Source organism: Balaenoptera borealis (assembly GCF_965194805.1).
Source record: "Balaenoptera borealis genome assembly, chromosome: 7".
In the NCBI taxonomy this organism is placed as follows: Eukaryota; Metazoa; Chordata; class Mammalia; order Artiodactyla; family Balaenopteridae; genus Balaenoptera; species Balaenoptera borealis.
Genome location: NC_138864.1, coordinates 81,552,683 through 81,574,754, shown reverse-complemented (window position 1 = coordinate 81,574,754; position 22,072 = coordinate 81,552,683). Strand labels below are relative to the sequence as shown.

The window sequence follows — 22,072 nt, the reverse complement described above, 5'->3', positions numbered from 1 at the left end:
TTAGCCACCAACAGCCCTCATTAATATATAATAGGAATTTACTTGTAAAACAGTATTATTGGGATGGCATGATGTCATAAAAGCAGAGTGCTGACATTTTAGATTGTTTTATATAGGAATGTTGAATTATAATTTAGGAGTGGAATATTCCTTTGGTAATTAATCACAATTTGGTGTGGCCTCAGTGTAGGTTGGGTGAGTGACTACATGGAATTCGTGATTGTAATGGACCTCCATTAAAGGCTGTGTTTGTGCAAATGCATGTCATTCTCATGAATTATCTATGGGAAAGAAAAATTTTCTCTAGTAGCTTGCAGATGTGCAAAAATGGGCCATAGCAGGTGTAAATAAATGAAATGCTTTAGCAAGGCTGTTTCCCTGATTTCTGAAAAAATGTCAAAGCCTTACAATTATTAAAATGCCTGCAAATTTTTTTCTTGGTCTCAATGATGTGAGAAATGGGGTACATTAGTTTGGCTGGACCCATGAGGCTGGACCTCAAACTTAGGGTCTGTCACTATGGCTCTGTGATGAATGGGTACAGACTTTTACCTGCCTCATAAATGTAGTGTGCCTTGATTCCTGGGCCCCGTTTGCAGAGCAACAGTTAACACGATGTCAACACTTCCATTGTAAACCCTGTATTTGGAGGGGTTTATAACTTGGCCATAAAAAGTCACTCGGGATGATACTGTGAATATGAGGTCTTAGTCTTGGGGGATGAAGATATTTAAAGGTATAGATTTAAGTGTTCCATTTACCTATTTGTAGTTTTATGAAGGCCTAAGCTGCTTCTAAAAAATTTGTCATATATACTTTAAAGAGAACATATTTAAATAATAAAGAGGGTTTCTTATTGCTCATTTTGTGCAGTTTTTTTCCTTAGGAAATAATCTATACTTAGGTGTTGGATCATTTATTTTAAACCAGAAGGGAACATTTTAAATGTGGTTATGATACATATCAGAAGACGTTTTAAAAATCATTCAGTATTAATGTCTTTGGGATTTTATGCCAGTTAGCCACATCAATTCATGTTTTAGGTTAAAATCCATAAGAGTTCTAGGACAAAGCTTGAAATATGCAAGGCTTGGAAAGTATAATATGAAGTGGGCCCCCGTGGGTAAGAGGACAAACATCCTTTCTGAATTAGATCATAGATTTTCTCTTGTTCTGAAGTGAGAGGCCAGCTCTTTTCCACCTCGTGAGGCATGAACCTTGCAGGATGATGCTTACGCAACATCGTGGGAGTGGGGAGGTGGGGTCACCCTCAGGATTTGGGGATTTCTTATGTCATGTCTGGAAAGGACTAAAGGAACTCTTACGGTTTTTGGTCTGCAGTACTTCTAGTTTGTGAGCGCAAAGGCCAGGAAGCCAGGATTAACTCTGTTGGAATTTGTGGGGGGTTGGATGGGAGGCTGTGGTCAGAACCCAGACCTTTGAAGTGGGTATTGAAGCTGCCACAATTTACTTGACTTGTTGGATAGCTTAAGAGTTTGAATTTAAAAAGTCATCTCACAGTGCTTTGTAATTGGTTCCAAAGCCACTAGTTAGTCTGACCAAAAGGGTTTTGTGTTTGTGTTTTTGGAGTTTTTTTTGTTTTGTTTTTGTTTTTTACAGTTTTTGCCTTTTGAAGGGATGGGGAGGCTTAGTTGTGCTGTAAAATCAGTAAAGCAAGATTCTGTTAAATCCACAATGGTGGGCAAGTTTTAAGTTTTCTTCCTCCTTTTCTCCCATCTCCTCATCCTCCTTCGCTCCCTCCCTTTCTCCAGCCATCTCTCCCTACTTTGCTTGCATTGAAAAATAGGATATTCCCTTAAAGGCAGCAGTAACAAACCATTAAAAGGAAAAAAAAAGTAGGGGAGCTCTTCCAGAATCTTCAGCAGGCAGGAAGGGTTGCAGTATGATGGTTACAAGACTGGCGTATATTTTGGTACTCTTTGTACTGAAATGTTTATCAAAATACACTCACAATTGTTCTCTGCCCTCCTTCAACCATCCTGGGAAAGAACAAACTATTTTCTTTATACTGTTACACTTGTTACCATAAAATGTAAATTGTAGAAGCAGTACCTATAATTCTTAGGTTGACAGGCATTGGACTGACCAATTTGCTTGAGTAATAATGCAGGGCCCTGAATGAAGGTGCTGGGCCAGTGAGCAAGGCTTATTTCTTTGAATAACTGCTCACATAAAGAACTTCAGAAACCTCCCGGATGGCCTAAAGTTTAAGGTAGCAATAGCGTTAATTAGTATTGCAATAAACAACTTTGTAGCACTGAATTTTGAAAATAATACAAGGTACATTGGTACTTTATATCCTATGTATTTTAATCCTCGCAACAAGTCTGTGAAGTTGGTTTATTCTGCCCCCGCAGCTTTGGATACTGAGCTTTAGAAGGCTTCCTTACATATTCTAAGATCACAGAGCTTGTGATCTGTGGAACTGGATGGGAACCCAGGCCTGTCTTATTCTAAAACCCATGGTGTTCCCACTTTGTATTAACAACTCAGAGCTCGAGTACTCATGAGTGAAGTAGTAATAATTATTCATTAATTCATCAGTAAACACTTATTGGGCACCTATCATGTGATATGCCTTGTGCTAGGTTCTAGGGGCACAATTTGAACAAAACAGCCTTTAAGAATTTATAGCCTTCAACAATTTACAAACAAATGGGGGGGGGTACTAGAAAGTAAACAGGAAATTGTAGACTAGACCTAAGGGTTAACCTGAGGGGCATGAAGAGACCCAAAGGGAGCACCTGGACAGGTTACCAGATCTAGATTTAAGGGTTCAGGCAAAACTCCCCAGAAGCTGAAAAGCTGAAGGAGGGAATGGCCTCAGGTGGAAGGGATCGTTGCGGGTAGGGTGAGACAAACGGGTAAGGGAAAGCATTTTAACCTGGGAGTGCAGCAGATGCAAAGTAGGGGAGGAAAGTATTTAAGTCGGGAGAGTCTGGAGCCCTGGGCAATGGTCAGGACTGGGGGGCCTTTGAACAGAGTTTAAGGAGTTTTGATTTTCTTCAGGGCCATGGAAGGCATTGGAGGGTTTTGAGCTGGGATGAGGTGATCACGTTAGCGTTTAAGAAGCTGGCCCTGGCTGCCTTGTGGAGCAGGGAGTAGATTTGGGGGCACCGGAGCCAAAGTTCCAGGCATAGTTGCCATGTCTGGGAGCCAGAATGGATGCTGGGGATCCCCTGTGATTTGGGAGAGGTGAGGGGTAAGGCCTCAGGGAGGGGTCTTGATGGGCGGCTGGGTGAACAGAGGTGCCTTTCACCCAGGAGAGGATCAGAGGACGGTGACCAGGTGCAGAGGAAGGAGCAAGTGATGCTTCTGATCTTGAACATGCTGGAACCTGGGGAGTCACCAAGTGTACACATCTGATGGGCAGGTGAAGCCAGAGAAGGAGATTTGAGAGCCATTACTGTACAGATATTAACTAAGGCCATGGGGGAGGAAGGAACATGTGGAGTGAGAAGAGCACACAGGAAGATGTTCTAGGACAAGGACACTCCAAAGTTAGACAAAGGGAGCCTGCATAAGAGCAAAAGGAACGGCCAGAAGTGGGAGAGCAGTGATGCTATGGCCTGAATGCTTATGTCCCCCAAATTCATATGTTGAAATCTTAACCCCCAAGAGGATGGTATTATTTAGGAGGTGATTAGGTCACCAGGTTGGAGCCCTCATGAGTAAGATTAGTGCCCTTATAAAAGGGGGCCCACAGAGCTCCCTTGCCCCTTCCACATGTGAGGGCCATCTGTGAACCAGGAAGTGGGTTCTCACCAGACACCAAATGTGCTGACACTTTGATCTTAGACTTCCCAGCTTGAAGAATGATGAGAAACAAATTTCTGTTGTTCATAAGTCAAGTCACCCAGTTTGTGGTGTTTTGTTGGAGCAGCCTGAATGGGCTAAGACAAATGAAGCCAAGAAGACGGTTTCCATGAGGGAGGCTGGCCGGTGCAGTTGGGGACTGCAGAGGAGCGTGACATCTGTCTCCCTCCCACGGGGAGACACATGCCCTTGGTCTCCAAGGAAGTGATCCTCTGGCACGATTTTTTTTGAAAAATCCCATCAAATCTCTCACTTCCTTTTGTCAGAGGACACCTGTCTAAGGAAAGTTTTATACTTTCTCATAATGATCAAACATACTCTATTCTAAACTAGCATAGGGACTTTTCAATAATAAGCACATTTGCTATCTCAAAACGTACCGTTTTTAGGTTGAAAGTAACTTTTGAGATCAATTTATCTAGCCCCTTAATATTACCTTGTCATTGATTTCTTCAATAAACACTTATTAAACTATCATCAGTCAGATGTGTAGATTAATCGAGCTTTACTTTATTGATCTTATCAAGAGAGTATAAGAGTACAGAGTTTTGTTAGAGAATGTCATAATATGTGAATATATAAAAACAGAAGTTCAGTCTGTGTTAAGTTTTTTTTTCCTATTTGGGAAGATAGAAACACAAAAAATAAAGGTATATCGAGTCATTCTTCATGAGGTTTTGAGCACCTCACACTTGCTGGCCTTTACATTTCACTAAGTTCCTGCTTGTCATTGTTGCCTCAGCTCTTGTCCCACATCCCTCTGTAGGTAGCATCAGGCTCCGGGCCAAGGCCCAGGGGTAGAAGCAGAGGTTGCTGCAAGTGCTCCGGGCCCGGCTCGTTCACCCGGGAGCGTGGATGCTGCCTTCTGTCAGACCCAGGTCCCTTTCAAGTCCCTGAGACCAACCACTCTAAGCCAGAGGGAATGGGTAGAACAAGCTAGTGGATGTGGCAGTTACTTGCCTTATTGGCACTGATTATGACCAAACCTTGCGAACTGATACCTGGAGGCTCTTGACTCTTCCCCCCATGCTCATCCTCTGTGGATATAGACCCCTCCCACACCCCTCCTGAGACCTTTCTCCAAGTTGGAGCTGAACAGGCTTGCTCTGTCTTCCAAGGTGCCATTTGTCTGCATGTGTTTTCTCTCATCGTAATGTTATTATCATAAGGGGGGAGCGCTCTGTTCCAGGCCTACTGAGGAGTGGGAACACGCAGCTTAGTCAGTCCCCAAAACCTTAACATGACTTGGTCACGTTCCAACTGTGTTCTCTGCTGCCCTGAGGGCAAAAGAATGCAAAGCATGCTCTAGCTCTGCCAGCCGCTTCTCCCTGTGCTGTTTTCCACTGGGTTTTCTTGCCCTTCCCCTAGATTTACCAACTTACTCAGTTTCTTCTAAGGAACCTTGATAACCCCCCCTCATTAACAGATCACTGGTCTGATCCATGGTGCTCACTGTGGTTTGTAAACTGACGTAGTCAATAAAGGTTGTTAACAGCACGCTGGGTATCGTGATGAGGTTATAAGGAGCAAAGAAAGCATTTAAAACAGAGCCGGCTGCATAGTGAGTATAATTAAATATTTCTTAATTAAACATTTGAGAGAGGAGCCAAATTCTTGAGTGCTTACTCAGTCCACCAACAAGCCTTTGTTGATTTGCTTGTGAACTAACTGTTGTTGGTATTATTTTAATATTTGCTAACCCAGGGATAAACTGTCAAGTTTTTTTTTTTTTGAGACTTGCTACTTCCATGATTTCTCATAATGATAATATCAATATTTTATTTTGTTCCCTTTAGTTTTCAGTAGTTTTCAGTATTTCTCATTGCTGTATACCAGTGTCACAGAGAAATGGGGATGAAGTTGTATTTTGAGGGTTAGTTGAGACATGATAAGATTGGAAGCAGGAGGCTGCTGGGTGTGACGGTGTGTGCTCTGATGGGATTCAGCCCCAGTTAGGTCTTTTCAATTATCTGCATCTTAGATTTCTTAACTGTAAAGAAAGGAAGTGGAACAACATGATATCTCAGGTCCCTAGCAGTTCTAAAGGTCTGTTGTCCTAGTTCTAGAGGCAGATCTATCGATGGCTTTTTGTTCCTACAATTCGTCAATAATTCCACTGGCTTGAATATCTATGTGCAGAGTAGGATGGAGGGCAAGACTTCCCACCATTCCTCAGCTGATCTCCTGAGACAAGTTCTCTTTTCGTCTAGTACTTTATTTTACACTTTCCAAAAAAATTTTTATCCTTGTCTAGTGGTACAGAAAAATGAGTAGGAGTATAGTGTCTGGAGTCACTGTTCAAAAATTTAGGATTCTTTCCTTAAACTTCCTTTCTGTTCTGTGTCACTGAAATTCAGGTTCTGCTGTGTCATCAAGATAAAAAAAAAAAAACCCAAGTAGATCCTTTTCATTGTATATTCCATGTCAAGTGTCCCTCTCTCCACTAGCCTAACGATCAAGGGTTAGTTGCATAAAAATAATCTGGTAGTAATAGAATCTGCAATTCACAAAATAACTTGGCCTTTTGAGTAGCATTGCAGCCTGCTCACCACAAGAGGGCAGCACAGGTGATTGAATGAAGGAAATGGCTTCTATAGAAATGTTTGTCGTTTGTAACGCTTGTTTCCAGTTTACAAGGTGTTTTCATGTGCATATGTGACAGACTCAGTGGTTCTCTGTTATAGGTAAAACAGGCATAATTATTACCATTTTATAGATGGAGAAGCTAAAAAGGCTTAAAGATGACTTGCATACAGTTGCACAGCTATTCAATGCCATCCAGTGCTTGGATCCAGCCAGGTCTTCTTACCCAAATCTAGGTCTCTTTCTACCGTATCACCCTGCCCATAAATGGTGCATTATCATCATTACAATGGCCTCCTAAAGCAGAGCTGGGACGGTGTACAAAAGCTAGAAAACCATCTGTTCTATACCAACGGTTCTCAAATTTTTTCATGCGATATGGCATCTTGTGAAAGTGTTCCAGACCCCTCCGTGTCCTTCTGTTCCAGAAAGGTGGGAAAGGCTGGGGATGTTTGCCTCATAAGTACCACCATGAACAGCCGTCACTGCAGTCTGTTATTTTGATCTATCTTATATAGTGGGTCTTATATATATAGGAGGAGGGGAGGATAATGACAGAGGTTGAAGTGAAGGAGAAACCGGACCTGGATATACAGAATCCAAATGACTACTTCAGTTTCCATGGTGAACTTGGAAATTCCCTGTGGACTCCCAGAGCTCCACCCCTTTAAGTAGTTTCAAAGGAGACTGCAGAATACAGTAAAGGCACAAGCAAGGCTGACTCAGAACTGGACCAAAAACCCTACTATTGAACACCCAGATCAAGTTCCCAAATTCCAAGACCTAGCACTAGAGGGCCTGCCAGCTGTCACACAAGTGGTCACTTTGCTGGGTGACTTAGATACAGAATTTATTCTAAAGGGATTTTGCCACGCTTTTTTTTTTGTTTTTTTCTTAGTTAGGGTGAGTCTATCAGGTAATTAATTCTAAGTGCTTTTATTCGTCTGTTAGAAAAAACAGAATAAAAGGCTAAAGTAGCAGCCTGTGGTTATACCAGTTGCCCAATGATTCATGAATTCAGATTGAAAACCGGGGTAGGTACAATCAATATGTGAAAAATAGGTGCTGCCTAATTGCCTTTTTAAATCAGTAAAATAATTAAAGCCCTTATGGTCTGGCCAATTAATGTTTGCACATCTGTATGGTCGGCTTAATAAGGAAAATGCTTGGGAAAGATAAAATTACAATACTGAAAGCAACTAATAGTTGAAAAAAATTTCCAAGTGCAGTTGATTAATTAGCCTCCTCTTTTTCTCTTAAGAGACTAAACATTTAGTAAATCCATATAGCTCCAGTTTAGTCAGCATTCCCATTGTAAAGTGCCTGTGTGATAATTTTTCATTCATCATTTTCTTAGATTCCAACGTGAGTGTCATTGTTGTGTTTAGTAAAAGAATACAAATATTTACTTTAAACGTTTCTTTAAACAGATTCTTGGTGGAGGGTAGAGCTCACTAATGCTCTGCAGCTGGGTTTTGGGCTTTAAAATTGGTTGTTGTCTGCATACTAAGTCCTCTGCAAATACTCAGCCACAGAGAGCAAAATCCCACTTGACAAGAAGTTTCTAGATGTAGATTTATGCAATGGGTTGTAATGTTTACTTTGGACCTGCTATGATCTACCTGGGAAATTTTTCCTATTATACATTTATTAAAAAGCTCTAAATACATATTTGCCCAATGTTTTCTCATGGAAACATCTGTGTAAGGCATCTTTAACTTACTCATTTCCAAAAGAGAACTTTTAAAAGTCAGAAAGACAGCAATGGTGTAAGCAAACCAGAGAAAAGGTATGGACATAGTCCATTTAAAACTAACACTCCGAATTCTGGCTGAATTTTCTGTTATCCTAACTAGCATTCAGTATCTGCCTCTCATTCTGTTATCCTGAAATTAAACATTTGATCTGTCCTTTTAGCGAAGGCTGTCAGGGGAGGAGTTGGGTACTGGCTTTTTTATCCTCCTTTTTCTTTCTGTTTAGCCTGCACTGAACCTTTGGCCTTACCCCAAGTGTATGGGTGGTATATGGTTTTAAATTGATATATTAATGTTGAATTTTTATTGTCACAGTTTCTGTTCGTGCTCCTTTCAAACCTTTCATTTATTTGTTTCTGAACCTTGGATATCTCGTAAAAATGTCACCATTGTGGTTGAACATTAAGCACCTTCCCATTTTGCCCTGGGCCGTTGAAATAAATTTGGACCAGGTGCTCTGCTCATAATGGAGCCCCTTGAAGTGCCCTGATAATGAGCCGGGAGCGGAAGCTGTCAGCCTTCAGCTGGCTTGAAGAATGCAATTAGAGCAGTTTTAATACTGCGGAGGGACCCCATCCAATCAAGGCCATTTTAGTGAAACCAAGTCTAGAATCCTAAACACATACTTCTAAGCATGTGAGCTTTGTCTCTGCCCTGAGAATGGGGAGAAGGCATGCCTCCACAATGGATACGTTTTGAGTCAAAGTGAAAAAATGCTCCAAATGCCAATGGAAGTTCTCTTTCCTTCTCATCTCTCTTGTTATGTTATTTTGACCTTATTTATGATCTGGTGTCACTATGATCAAGATAGCTAGTGTCAGATTGTTTCAAATCAATCAAGTACTTAGCAAGACCACTTAGCTCAACTTTTTTTTTTTACTAGCAAAAAAAAAAAAAATGGATTCACCGAAATATCCATTAATATGGGGAATGCTTAAATAAAGTATATTCACTCTAGGAAACCGTTAAAAAGGGTTATTTTTTACTCTGTATTGTTGAGTAAAGCAAGTCTGCAGAACAGTTATGTACAGTATGAACCTGTTTTGGCGGGGGGGAACCAACCAACTACAATATACACTTATAAGTGCATAGAAGAGGTTTGGAATAACACACATGAAATCGTTAAAGGTAAAAAATAAGGGAAAGTGGGGATGGGAGTAGGTTTTACCTTCTCTATACGTATATGTATTTTTAATTTTCTCATTTATTTAACCAATAATTTCTTATATTCTTGGAGTAGGTCAGCTCACTATCAAGCCAATGGCTTATTGTAAGTAAATTAATGGCTTCTGTGGAGCAGGAGAAGTAGAGAGGAAGTCTCGCTTCTGTTACTACCGGAGATGCTGGGGTATAGTAATGAGAGAAGTTTTCTGCCGAGTGAGAGCTTTCCCTTTGTCATTTCAGATAATCCTTCCAACAGCCTGACTCCACAGATACTCACTGATACCTGGGGACACACAGGTGCGGAGAGATTCAGTGATTTGCCAGGTCACAGGTTCGAAGTGAGGTATCAGGATTTAAACCCAGATCCGCTTGGCTCCAAAGACTATGCCCTTAACCCCCTCTCTCCACCCTGCTTGGTGTCTGAGTAGATTACTTTAAAAGCAGATTTTATTTTCAGGCTCATGTTATCCTTTCATCCTGGATTTCTTTCCAGAAACTGAGGACATAAATCAGGAGTAGTTGTTATTACTGTTAATGACATTTCCTATGAACGATTCGACCAGGCCTCAGAAAGTCTCATTTTGGGCCCGTGGGATTCACAGTAGATCCTCCAGTGAGTGGGGTAGGCTTTGTCCCAAAATGAGGCTGTGTATAGTAATGTCAATTCAATTTCAATTGAAAAATAAATAATTTCACACAGTGGGGAGGGTGGGGGATGTTCTCATTAGTAAGAAATATTATGCAAAATGTAAAGATCACAATAATTATGAAAGTATTCTTTTATAAACTCCAGATTACTGAATAGTAGCTTACTCAGCTTTCTTCTACCATATTTATTATTTAATAAGCCATGTATCTTTTTTTTTTTTAAGAAAGTATTTTTATTTTTAAATTTATTTATTTATTTATTTATGGCTGTGTTGGGTCTTCGTTTCTGTGCGAGGGCTTTCTCTAGTTGCGGCAAGTGGGGGCCACTCTTCATCGCGGCGCACGGGCCTCTCACCATCACGGCCTCTCTTGTTGCGGAGCACAGGCTCCAGACGCGCAGGCTCAGTAATTGTGGCTCACGGGCTTAGCTGCTCCGCGGCATGTGGGATCTTCCCAGACCAGGGCTCGAACCCGTGTCCCCTGCATTGGCAGGCAGATTCTCAACCACTGTGCCACCAGGGAAGCCCCATGTATCCTTTTTATTCCATAAAAATATGAAGCTTATCCCATAGACTGGAAATCTCTCTCTGTGTGTAGATACATACACATATATGTATTTCTATTTTTTAAGCCCTACAAATTTCTTTGTTTCTCAGATCTTCTTTACCTTGGATTTCTGCTTCATATGGGATATTCCTTTCCTGTTGGCCTTTTAAGGTGTTGTGCATAATATTAAAATCCCATTTCAGGTTTCAGCTCTACTCCACGACTCAAACTTTGGAATTATTCTCATAAAAGAAACAATTACTCAGAGACAGAAAGTACACTGGGGGTTGCCAGGGGCTGGGCAGGGGTGAGGGGCATGGTGGGATGGAAGGGTGAGGAGGTGGAAGGGAGTTATTGTTTAATGGCTGTAGAGTTTTGGTTTACAAGATGAAAAGAGTTCTGGAGACGGATGGTGGTGATGGTCGCACAACATTGTCAATATATTTAATATCACTGAACTGTACACTTACAATGGTTAATATGGTAAATTTTATGTTATGTGTATTTTACCACAATTTAAAAATTGGAGAAAAGTTTACTATATTTAGCCACAAGCGCACTTCGTTCAGTGACCTGAATGAATGTTTAATGGTCCTTCTTCTGACATTATGACACTGACTTGTTAACTTATCTGGGGCAAAGTAATGTATTGGGGCCAAATAATTTCAACATCCTCTCCCAGACCCTGAAAAAACAGCACTGCATAGGTAAATGTGAGGCGCTTTGAAATTTTGCAGTGACTCCTTTATAATGCTGTTACTTAGCTGTATCTTTATAAAGCATAAGAAAGTGATAGAATAAATTGGACAGGAAAAGCCTCACCTCTGATTTTTTAACTAAAGAAAACTATTCTTTTTCAGCATCTATTTCAACTTAAATGATTGTATTTATGTGGCATTTGGGTTCCTTTTTCATATATGATTTCTTTCCAGTTATGATTATTTTATTTTATTATATTTTACTTCTTATCAACCCATTTGACCACATAGTCATGAGGTTTTCTTTGAACCTGCTCTCCCTCTGCAGCAAAGAATTCACAAATCCAGGGGCTTCGGGCATGGAAGGTTAGTTACTTTGAAACCGACCACAAAAGAGTGGTTATCCCTCCTGAGGTGGCAGCCAGCATCGCCCCAGGCAGGGAGAAGGATGCAGACGCGAAGTCAGGGACATAAACAGGTAGCTTCAACGTGATGAGGGGTGAGGACTCGGTATTCCTCAAAGGGGAGTACACCTTGGTGGTTTTAAGTGCACCTGGTAAAATTATGAGTGATGGAGGGGAGACCATTTTAGGCCAAACCATTAAGAGAAAAACTGCTTTGGTTTAAAAATGAAAAGTACAGCAAGATGCAAAGATTCAAGCTCAAAGAGTCCGGGGCGTGGGGTTGGTGGGGAGAATGTGGTCATGACTTGATTTGCAAACTGTGAGCATTCCTGTGTTGGGGGGTGGTGGGCAGCCTAAAGTCACCACCCCAGGGGGCAGGTCTGAGGACTGAACCTGCAATGGGGCAGTGCAACGGCAGATGTGAAATAGCCCTTCTGAGAGCAGCCTTGGTTGGGGTGGGTGGGAAGTCAGAAAGCGGGTCTCCAGCCAGGCTCTGGCAGTGCGAGCTCTGCGTATGTAACTTTCTAGGCACTGGTTGCTCGTTTAAAAACTTAGGAGATTCAAATGGGTGAAATCTAGAAAACAGTAGTCTTGTATTTCATGTGAAAGAAAGATCGTGGGTCACGTTTTCCTCCCTGCACACACCTACAGATAGTGCTAACTATAAAAGTCATATAGCCCGGGTAGAGGGCAGAGCTAGTTTCTTCCCCCGCCACCGTGGTTGGGAAGGAGAGGGGAACAAGGTGAGAGAGGTTGTCTTTCTGTTTTTCCTAAATATAATTCTTTTCTGCCATTCACACAATGTAATCTCAATATGTACCCAGAGAAAAGTCTGGAAGGTATGTACATGTGTATAAACTAGTTTTTTAAAATTAAAATCGTGTTACATGCACATGATAAAAAATTTAAATGATAAGTTCATCCTCCCCTGATGCTCTAACTCTACCCCAACTTTTTGAACCAGCCACTATTCAGTGTTTATAGCTTTACTTCTAAAATGTTAGTTCTAGGTTTTTTGAGGGGTGGAAGGGAGCCGAATTATGGGTGATTTATATATTTTTTCTTTTTTCTTTTCTAATTTCTGCAATTATTTCTAGGCTTTTTTTTTTTTTAAGTTTTATACAAGAATTTGTATGTCTGGGGATATTTCTTTCAAAGGTGAAGCAATGCCAATTTACATTAAAGACCTGACTGGAGGAGTTGTTTTTTTGCTATTTAAGCGTGGAGTTGTATGTAGTCATATCTGTAAGTAAATATGGTAACCATTATTTTAAATTAACTTTATTCTTCAGCTTGAACAGATTAAATTCTATAGTGCACGCACACCATTTCTTTAATTGCATTAATTATTTATTACATACTACCATGCATACAGTTCAGTTGGTCTGGGGGAAGTTGATTATAGCAGTTTGTTTCAAGTCAGTTTTGCACCCTGGGCTGACAACATTATCACACTTTCTCACTGAAATGAAAGAGCTGGCCTAGTGCTCCAGGGCAGTTATAACAGATGCAGGGTTAAGGTGCAGACTGTGTTTGAAGTATATCCATCCTATTTGTAGTGGAATCCAGTTTATACAGGCAGTCTGTATTTCCTTCATGCATCTTCTTGGAAGTTCTTCATTTTGGCATATTTTAGAATGGAAGACATGCTTAATGCAAATAATGAGTTTTCTCATAGATTTCAGATGGTTATGTTAAACCTACAGGATCACTAGTTTCTTCTTTAGCATTTTCCATCTTCTGATAAGAAAAAAAAAGTCAAAATCAGCTCCTTTTCATTAGTAGTAGTTTTGTTCCATAGTTTTGGAATAAGAAAGACCAGGAAGATATTAAGTATGGGATCCCCCAGGACACTGTGCCATGTAAGCATCTGGACCGGCCACTCTCTTTCTGAACCCGGGCAGTCAGAATGCAAATCAAAAGCAGCTTCCTCTGCAAATCTGTGCTTTTTCTGGTCACAGATGTGCCCTTCCATGTTGCCTGCTTTTGTAAACCAAGCATATTTTTGTCATCACCTCCAAACCCTTTAATCAGCTGTAAGTGCTGTCACCGGGTGGAAGGTCCATCTGTGGGTCTGTATGTGGGTGGCAAATGGTAAGTGGAAGGGAAGGTTCAGCAGAAATACTGGCAGGTTAGGAGTTGGGTTAAAAATACTTTTACAGAAAGTAGTAACACTTGTGTATTAATATATTTATTGAGAAATCAAAACCTTTCCAAATGGCCCCATGAGAAAGAAAAGAAGTGAAAGTTTCATTGTAAACATTTGTTTGGGAGGAGGATTAAAGATGTTGTTGAGGACAGTCGAGGCAGGACTTTTCAGAAGAATCTGAATTTAGCAATTAAGTTTTAACACCTTCCTGATGTCGTGATTGACGGAGGTGTCTCAGCTAAAGGTATTACATCTTCATGCCAGTGGATAAAAGCTGCAAAGAAATATGCTGTGATCTGAACTCTTCTCTGAACATTTTGGGGGGCTTTCCTGGACCCTATAAAACCCACAGGGTCTCTTTTGGTGCCAGACCTTTCCCGTGCGCCACTTCCGGGCTGCATCTAGTGTGGAGCCTTTTGTATCACATCGCATTACCTGCTGACATTTCGGATGCTTCCGTACATACGGGGAGGCTGGCTTTTCATATGGTGGGAAAACCAACCCCATTCCCTATTAGGCAGCTGCATTCACCCTGGAGGAATACTCTGTTTATCTTGCTTTTACCTGGCAACCAGTTCTAGTTAAGATGCCTGCTGGTCATGGCCCTATTCCCACAAAGGTATTTGTAGCTTTAATTCCAGTCAATCAGATTTATTGAGTGTCTGCTGTGTGTGTGCAGTATGCTAAATGCTGGGCAAAGATGAATAAAAACAAGTCTGTGCCCTCCAGGAGCTCATGTTTTAACAGGGGATTTTAGATGACCTTCATGCTTCAGGACGTAGTAAGAAATAAGTCTTGTACTTGTGAAATTTTAGGCTTTGTTGATGAACGTTATGGAGGGAACTTGGTACCTTCCTGCTGCCTTCACACTCTGCTTCTGGACCTCCATGCTGTTCAAATGCCAGAGACTCCTTTGAGCATGTAGGGAAAAATAATGGGTTAGGGGAAAGAAAAGAATTTGTTCTAAAGGATCAGAGGGGCTGTATGACTTGGGGCCCTTTCTTCTGACCACTGACAGGCCACTGACAGCCTGCCTGGGGGCTGAACATTGGGCAGAATCACATAGCACTACAGCCACTGGACGGTGGAAAATTTTGTAAAAACATCTGTTCTATTTGGATGGTCCAGATATTTTCAAAAACATTTGCTTAGCCAAAGCTCATATTTCATAAAACCTTTGCAAATATCTCCAGTTTTTCTTCTTCTTTTCCAAGTGGGCATGGAAGCAAAGGAGAGGAAAAATGTGGCCACGTGTATGTTTTCAACTTCTGATTTCCAAGGGTTTGGCTTTTTCAGGCATGAAAACCAATCAGGTGACTCTGCTGAGGGTCTGCGGTGCCTCTAGACTGTTCTCTCTCTCCAGGATGGACACACGAAGTCTTTAATAACGAAAAATTCCCCTAAATGCAATGTGGAGGGATTACAATAATGATATCAAGCTGTAGTTTTAATTGCTGGAAAATAAACGAAGGAAAGGGTTCACAGCTGTTGGAGGGTGAGGAGAAGTCAAGGACAGAGCAGCAGAAAAGCTCCCCTTTCCCGGGATGGCTGCCAGGACTCTGCTCTCCACCTCTTCCCCAAAGTGCACTTCCCCGCGCACAGGGAGGGAGAGGCATCAGGGGAAGGTGGTGCAGGGGCGCCCTGAGGTGAGCAGCCTGGGTTCTGGCTTTATTCTGGGCCCGCAGGCCTCAAGAGTAGGTGTGCTGACACGCTGGCCCGGCAGGGCTTCTTTGGGGATGGGGTGAGGTCGTGAGCAAACCCCTCCACTCTCAGCACTTGGAGTGCTGTGAGCCGAGCATCCCGCCGCACCCCGGCACCTCCGAGAGGAAGAGGTGCCTGAATCTAGCTCTGTGGGCCTCTGCACGTTAGTGAACCAGCTGGGTTGAAAATAAGTTCATTTCCCCCCTGTTTGTATAGCTATGTACGAAAGATGAAAACAATGACTAGGAAAAGACCCCAGGGATTTAAGTTAGAACTTAATCGTAAGAGCTTTGGTTCCCCTGATGGGTTTGAGTTTAGACGTGATCCAGATGCCCTGGATCTTGGCCCCCTTCCTGGTGGCGTCATCAAAGGCTGTTGGGTCATCTGCAAGGTGGGCAGAACTGTTCACAGTCTCCATAAGCCCCAAGTCTGATAGGAGACACGGAGGCACAGTTTTATTTCCTCCGTGATTCCAACTTGGGCGTGGTGAGAAGCTTTGCGGGTGTTTTGAATGTGGCACAGACCCGGGAAACCAGGCCTCTCCTCCAGCACATCTCACTTGAGGTGCGTGGCTTGCTCAACGACTCAGCTCGCCTTGCCTTTGTTCCTTCACACTAGTTAGCAGGCAGGGAACGAGATACCTGGGGAGGCTGAGACACATGTCCCTAAGGCCATCTTTGGTGAAGTGGAAAGTGTAGGATCTGCCATTTTTCATGTCACCTTAAAACAAGGAAAAATCCATGGGACACAAATATCTCATTTATGTCCGCTACTTAGGTCTCTAGATTAAAAAGAAACACAGTCATGAAGCATGAGTCTCCTTGTGAAAACAACTGAGTCGTGAGAAATTTCAGTTTTCACTAAAACTGGAAAGATTAGGCAGTGATATAAAGACGGAAGGGCACTGAGCCAGGAGTGCAAATACCCGGGTACTGTTCCCTGCTCTGCCACAAACTGTGACCCTGGGGCTCCACTCCCACTCTGTCCGTCTTGTATAATAGGCAGGTGGATGATGTGTAAGACCCCCCTGCTCTGAGAATCTGTGAACTGAGGACAGTTCAGAGGACCTGATTTCTGGAGCCCTTGGGAACATCTTAGAAGTGGAGTGAATCCCATGGGACTTTCCCAGTGGAGGCCTTGATCACATTTTGTATGACATTCATTCAGTGCAGCTGCCATGATGCCAGGCAACGTTTTGAAACCATAACCAGGGATGACTCAGTTAAGGGGCTGGGCCATCTGTCTTTGCTATCAGAGCCAGCTTTTCTGCAATTACAAGGGGAAATAATGGGCAATCGTTAATACCCCAAAATACTTAGTACAGTTTTAAACAAAGTTGTCAACAGATTGTTTATCAATGACTCATGTTTTCTTTTTCTCTCCTCTTCCTTTTTGTTTTTTTAAAATGACATTTCCAAGGCTATTTTTCTATGTTGTGTGTTTGGAGAGGTATCTTGAAACCTGAAATTTAACCTCTATATTTTCTATATTTATCTGGCTCATGAGATTTTCCTGTGGCCCTGGTTAAAATTTTAATTTTTCAGTAGAGTTAAATCTTATTAATGGCATTGCAACAGTTGGGCACAGAGATCACTGGCAAGGTCTGTGGGGAAGTTTGTCTTTATGCAGTTTAGGGATGATTTTATTAATTAGATGAGTAGTATAATTAATATGACAAGGGGAATGTTTAACTTAAAGGAACCAATTCATTTTGCAGATGTCAGGAACTTCTAGATGTTCACTGATCAATTGCATGCTGATTAGAGATCCTTCTTGTATTTTAATGGAAAAACATCTCATATTGTTCACCTCCTAGCCCAGTCTCTGGTACACCTGAATGTAACACAAATAGTTTGTCTTAAAACAAACAAACAAACAAAAAAAAAAACTCAGGAGAAGCAGAGTGAGCCAGGGGAGAGACTGAGGCCAAAGCATTGACCAGCAGGTGACTGTAGTCTCTTAACTCATCTGTAAAGCTTGGAGATTGGATAGAGCACCTGCGGAAGGCCCCCTTCCAGCCTTTTCTAACACTGAGATTTTACTAATTAAAGCTGATTCCCATACTTGGTTCCAATTCATTATATTTTTCTAAGCGGCCAAAGCCCATCCTCCTCGTTTTATTTTTTTCATTTTATTAGACTGAGCAGAAAACAAGAGAAGGTTTGCCCAACCCAATCTCCATCACCTGTGCCCCAGAGTTTCCCAGGGGCAGTCATCAGATTACCTAACACCTTGGCATGGAATGGGCAGCCCCTGATGAGACACTGGCTGGAGCCTTGGTATTGATGTCCTCTTTAGTTGCTGGATGGTGGGGAGGCCTGAGGTGGCCCCAGGGAAAGGAGGAGCTGCAAGGGATTCCTTTGGGAATATGGGCACAGCAGCATTTGCCAACTGAGGGAGCATTAGTTCACTTGTTTAAACAACCAGTGCCAGCAGAATTCAGCCCTGTGGGTGCCCGGGTCATCATCCCCTGGACACCTCCCCCCAAACAACACTGAAGTGGCAGGGAAACATTTTCAGTGAGGATTATATTTCTCCCAATTCAGTTTTGTTTGAACCCAGCCTTTCCTGCCTCCCTCTGCTGTGGGCCTAGGAAATGATAAAGCTCTGCCTAGATTGCTGAAGTGGACACAGATTCCAGCATTGCCCTCTTTGGTTGTCATCCAGGTGGTTTCATAGCTGAGGTGGATGGGAGAGAGCCTCATGTTCAAGAGTGAGGCAGGTGCAAAGGAGTTAACTGGCTGGTGGGAGCATCCGTCTAGAATGGGGTCTGGCCCTGGGCCAAGATTCCGGAGGTACTTGCAGCTACTCTTGGCTCTGGATGAGTGGGGGCCATCTTTGGATGGATTTTGTGGGGTTTTTTTGGAAAACCTTTCTTAAAAAGGCCATTCATCTCTTCAGGTCATAAAATAGAATCACAAACTGATTTTCCCAATTAGAGTCTTAAAACAACAAGAACAAAATCAGCAAGAGCAGCAGTCCTCTGGGGAGTGTTGTCGTCATGTCCTAACAGCTGAAGGGCACAGGTAGCTCTGTTCTGCACGGGGATCGTGCAGTACTTTAGCGGAGCATCGTTACGGGGGCTGCTGTTTCCCATCATTTGTTGTTGATGCTCTCCTCCCAGCCCTGACCCAGACTGTGTCAGAGCCTTTGCGGTGTTCTTTTTGAAAGTATCTAACAATTTTTGAAATACCTCTGGAGAAATTCTGCTGCCTGGGAGATTTATTTCTCTAATTGTTTGTCTTAGAGACCAGTGCATCTAAGGTGTTAACACTTAGGTAATGTGTAAAGCGAAAGACTGAATCTGCCTGGGGGTCATTTCCTTGGCATTTCTTAGCCATTGGTTGTTGGAATAAAACAAAAACAGAGATAGAAGAACTAGCAAGTTCCATGCTTATGTTAGCAGTCCTCCTGCGAACATTTAACTGTGCTCTTGGCAAGTCTCTGCAATCCATCTGGTCCAGTGTTTTTGTCAGAAGTAAAAATTTGCTTGATGGAGCTCAGCGTTTCTTTTTTTCTTTCCCCCTTCTGTCTTTGGTGTCAGATCTAAAAGGTACATTGTTTGGGAAAGGAAAAGAAAGAAAAATAGCCCCAGGCTGAATAGCTAACACAAAAATAAAACATGTCATAGTTTTATTTTCTCTGCTTTGTCCCCATTTAAAAAGAAGGACAAATATAGGACCTATATAACTTACAACTTCCTAAGAGAAGAAAAAAAAGTCATGAGAGAGTTTGGTGATTTTTCCCCCTAGCTATCACATTAAACTGCTGTGACTTTACTAACCTAGCTAACAAGATTTGAAGAATTAAAACGTCTTTGGTAATTTTTCAAAATAGTTGCAAAATTCATAAGTCATCTTGCATTGACTTACACATGTTGAGATAAGATAGTGACATTTACCCTCCTCCTCCTCTCCCCTCCCCCTCGTCCCCCCCCCCCACCTTCTTCTTCCCCCTCTTCTTATTCAAAACTTACCTCTTTCGAGTCTTACTCCCAAAGGATTCCATATCAGCACTTATCTGAGTCATCTGATTCTTTGGCCATTTTCACCAACACTACAATTAATTTGCATTATTACCATCTGCCAGGCTCTGGGGTTATGGAGACCCAGTCATTTCCGTAAGAGATCTTTACCTATATGTAATTCAGATATGCACCTTGAATGAGTTTGGACTAATGATCTATAAATTCCCTTCCCACTTTCAGTCTTAGATGTAATGCACAGTCCAGTAGAATAAGTCTAATGGCACTATTCCAGATACCCTCTAGGCTGGTCAAGAAATTGCAAAGGCAGGGTGATCTCCTCGTGCCTCTAAAATCGCACCCTATTTATCCCACCTGTTCATAAGGCTAGTCACAGAGTAGTTTTTAAAGAAAAACAAAGAAACTTATCTGGTCTTTGATTTCATAATCTGTTAAAGGAGCCTGAGTTAAATGATAAGATCTCTTCCTGCGTTTCCCCACATTCCTGATATTTTGTTTGGCAAACAAAGTATGGGGTGCTCTGCTGAAGGACTTGAGTGCTGGTGACAGTTTGTTTTCTCAACTGTCATTAGGTTAGTTTGAAACTTTACAGAATTTCTTTTGCAACCACTTTTTGGAATGCCTTGCTTTAGTTTTTAAAAACTAGTTCTTTGCTGAGTGGTAATGAACAGGCAGCCTCCTTTCATTCCTTTCTAGTTAATAATCAATTTCCAGAAATGTTGCTTTATGCTCACATGGTGGGATAAGAATAGAAAAAGCATTTCCTTATATTTTTACATAGTTTCCTTCTTTTAAATTTTATGTTGGTTTCCTGATGGCTAATTAAAGTAGAAAATGCTGAGGGTTGAAATATATTTACATTTTTGTGGGAAATTAACTTACTTAAAATTTTAAAAAATGGAAATAAGTGAATATATGGCCAGATTTTTCTGGTCATTGAGAGGATGTTAATTCTCTATCTTTGTTTTTTCTTGATGCATATAGATTTTGCCTGCCTCAGTCATTTCTATTTTTAAAAAATTACAATTTATAAGATGCCTAATTTTTAAAAAATTCTTGGCAGTTTCCTATCACCATTAGACTGGTGTGACCTTTTAGAATTATTTTGGGGGGGAAGGAATAGAACATTTCTTGCAGTCCTGTTGAAGCTCTCTACGCAGACATGAGATGCAGCTCATTACATTTGAAATTCCATTGTGATAACTTTCAGATGGTGGCATTTCTTGAGGCCTCCCTCACATGTCAGAGAGACGCATATAGATTGGAAACTATTTACTCAGGGAGTCTCAAATGATACTGAAAATACAGTTGTAGAATGTCAAGTTATTTGCATGCTGGTGAGTTGAATGTCCTAAACAGATATTTGCTTGTTTCCATTACTAAGGCATATAGGGAAGTATTGCAAATTCCCCCGTACTTTTGTATAGGAACTGCTCAGTTGTACGTAGTTTTATTTTTAAATTTAATTCAGCTTCTTCATTTAAGAACTCAAGGCCAAATGGATGTGGTATGAAACTTTTAAATTTTTATTCTTGAAGATATTTGATTCTTTATCTTTTGCTACTAAGTCTCTCTTCTTTTTCCTTCCTTTTTTCACCTGGTTCTGGTCCTATTCTAGTGAAGAGAAGGGAGGGTGCTTCACTTATCTTTTTATGCCGTAGTAGCTAATCTAGGATTGGACTAGTACTGGGTCCTCAAAGAACATTGAATAGGTGGACAAACCATCCTTTTTTTTTTTTTTTTTTTTTTTTTTTTTAAATGGCTGTGTTGGGTCTTCGTTTCTGTGCGAGGGCTTTCTCTAGTTGTGGCAAGCGGGGGCCACTCTTCATCGCAGTGCGCGAGCCTCTCACTATCGCGGCCTCTGTTATTGCGGAGCACAGGCTCCAGACGCGCAGGCTCAGTAATTGTGGCTCACGGGCCCAGTTGCTCCGCGGCATGTGGGATCTTCCCAGACCAGGGCTCGAACCCGTGTCCCCTGCATTGGTAGGCAGATTCTCAACCACTGCACCACCAGGGAAGCCCCATCCATATTTTTAAATGCACTTTGAGTATCTTAGCTGCAAGTTGTTACCCTGTAAGTAAATAATTAGAATCTGCAAATGCCTGTCAAAATAAAATGCTTTAGAATAAGGCATGATGAAATCTTCTACTTGTTATTTTGAAATTATGAACAAAAGACTGTCCCCTCTTTGTGAACGGAAGAAAAAATAGGGTGTGAAAAGAGGGTGAAGTAAGTAATTAATTTGACTTTAAATCCCTGGGTAGGTGAGGTGCTGAGCTTGGAATTCTTTTATATGATATAAGAAAAGAATAAAATAAGCTTGGAAGATATTCCCTGGCATCATTCAAGGATTTTCAAAACATGCAAGGAGCATGGTTGGCCAATATTTCAGCTGAGATGTACATTATTAAAAGACCGTTTTTTGAATCACTAGAGTGAGGGGTGTATGATGAGGTAAGAGTACATGGCTATATGAATTCAGAAATGCGGAGTCAACCACTGTATCAGTCTGGGTCAAACCAGGTGATGGAAACCACATAGTCATTCAAATAGGGGAAGTTTAAAATAAAGAATGAATAAACTAAGATAGGAAAGTAACCAT

The 22,072-nt window shown here is 41.6% G+C and overlaps 1 protein-coding gene across 5 annotated transcripts in view; it reads left to right on the top strand.

Moving 5' to 3' along the window:
* The window catches only part of JAZF1 (JAZF zinc finger 1), a 343,755-nt gene that overhangs the window by 100,689 nt on the left and 220,994 nt on the right, over nucleotides 1–22,072 (top strand). For 3 of the 5 annotated variants that reach the window (XM_082398031.1, XM_082398030.1, XM_082398029.1), the window contains exon 2: nucleotides 9,579–9,635. The exons of 1 other annotated variant lie outside the window; for it this stretch is intronic. In XM_082398031.1, the coding sequence (XP_082254157.1) occupies nucleotides 9,579–9,635 (57 nt within the window). Of the gene's footprint in view, nucleotides 1–3,259; nucleotides 5,399–9,578; nucleotides 9,636–22,072 lie in introns of those variants that run through there. One more of the 5 variants, XM_082398033.1, reaches the window with a different exon arrangement.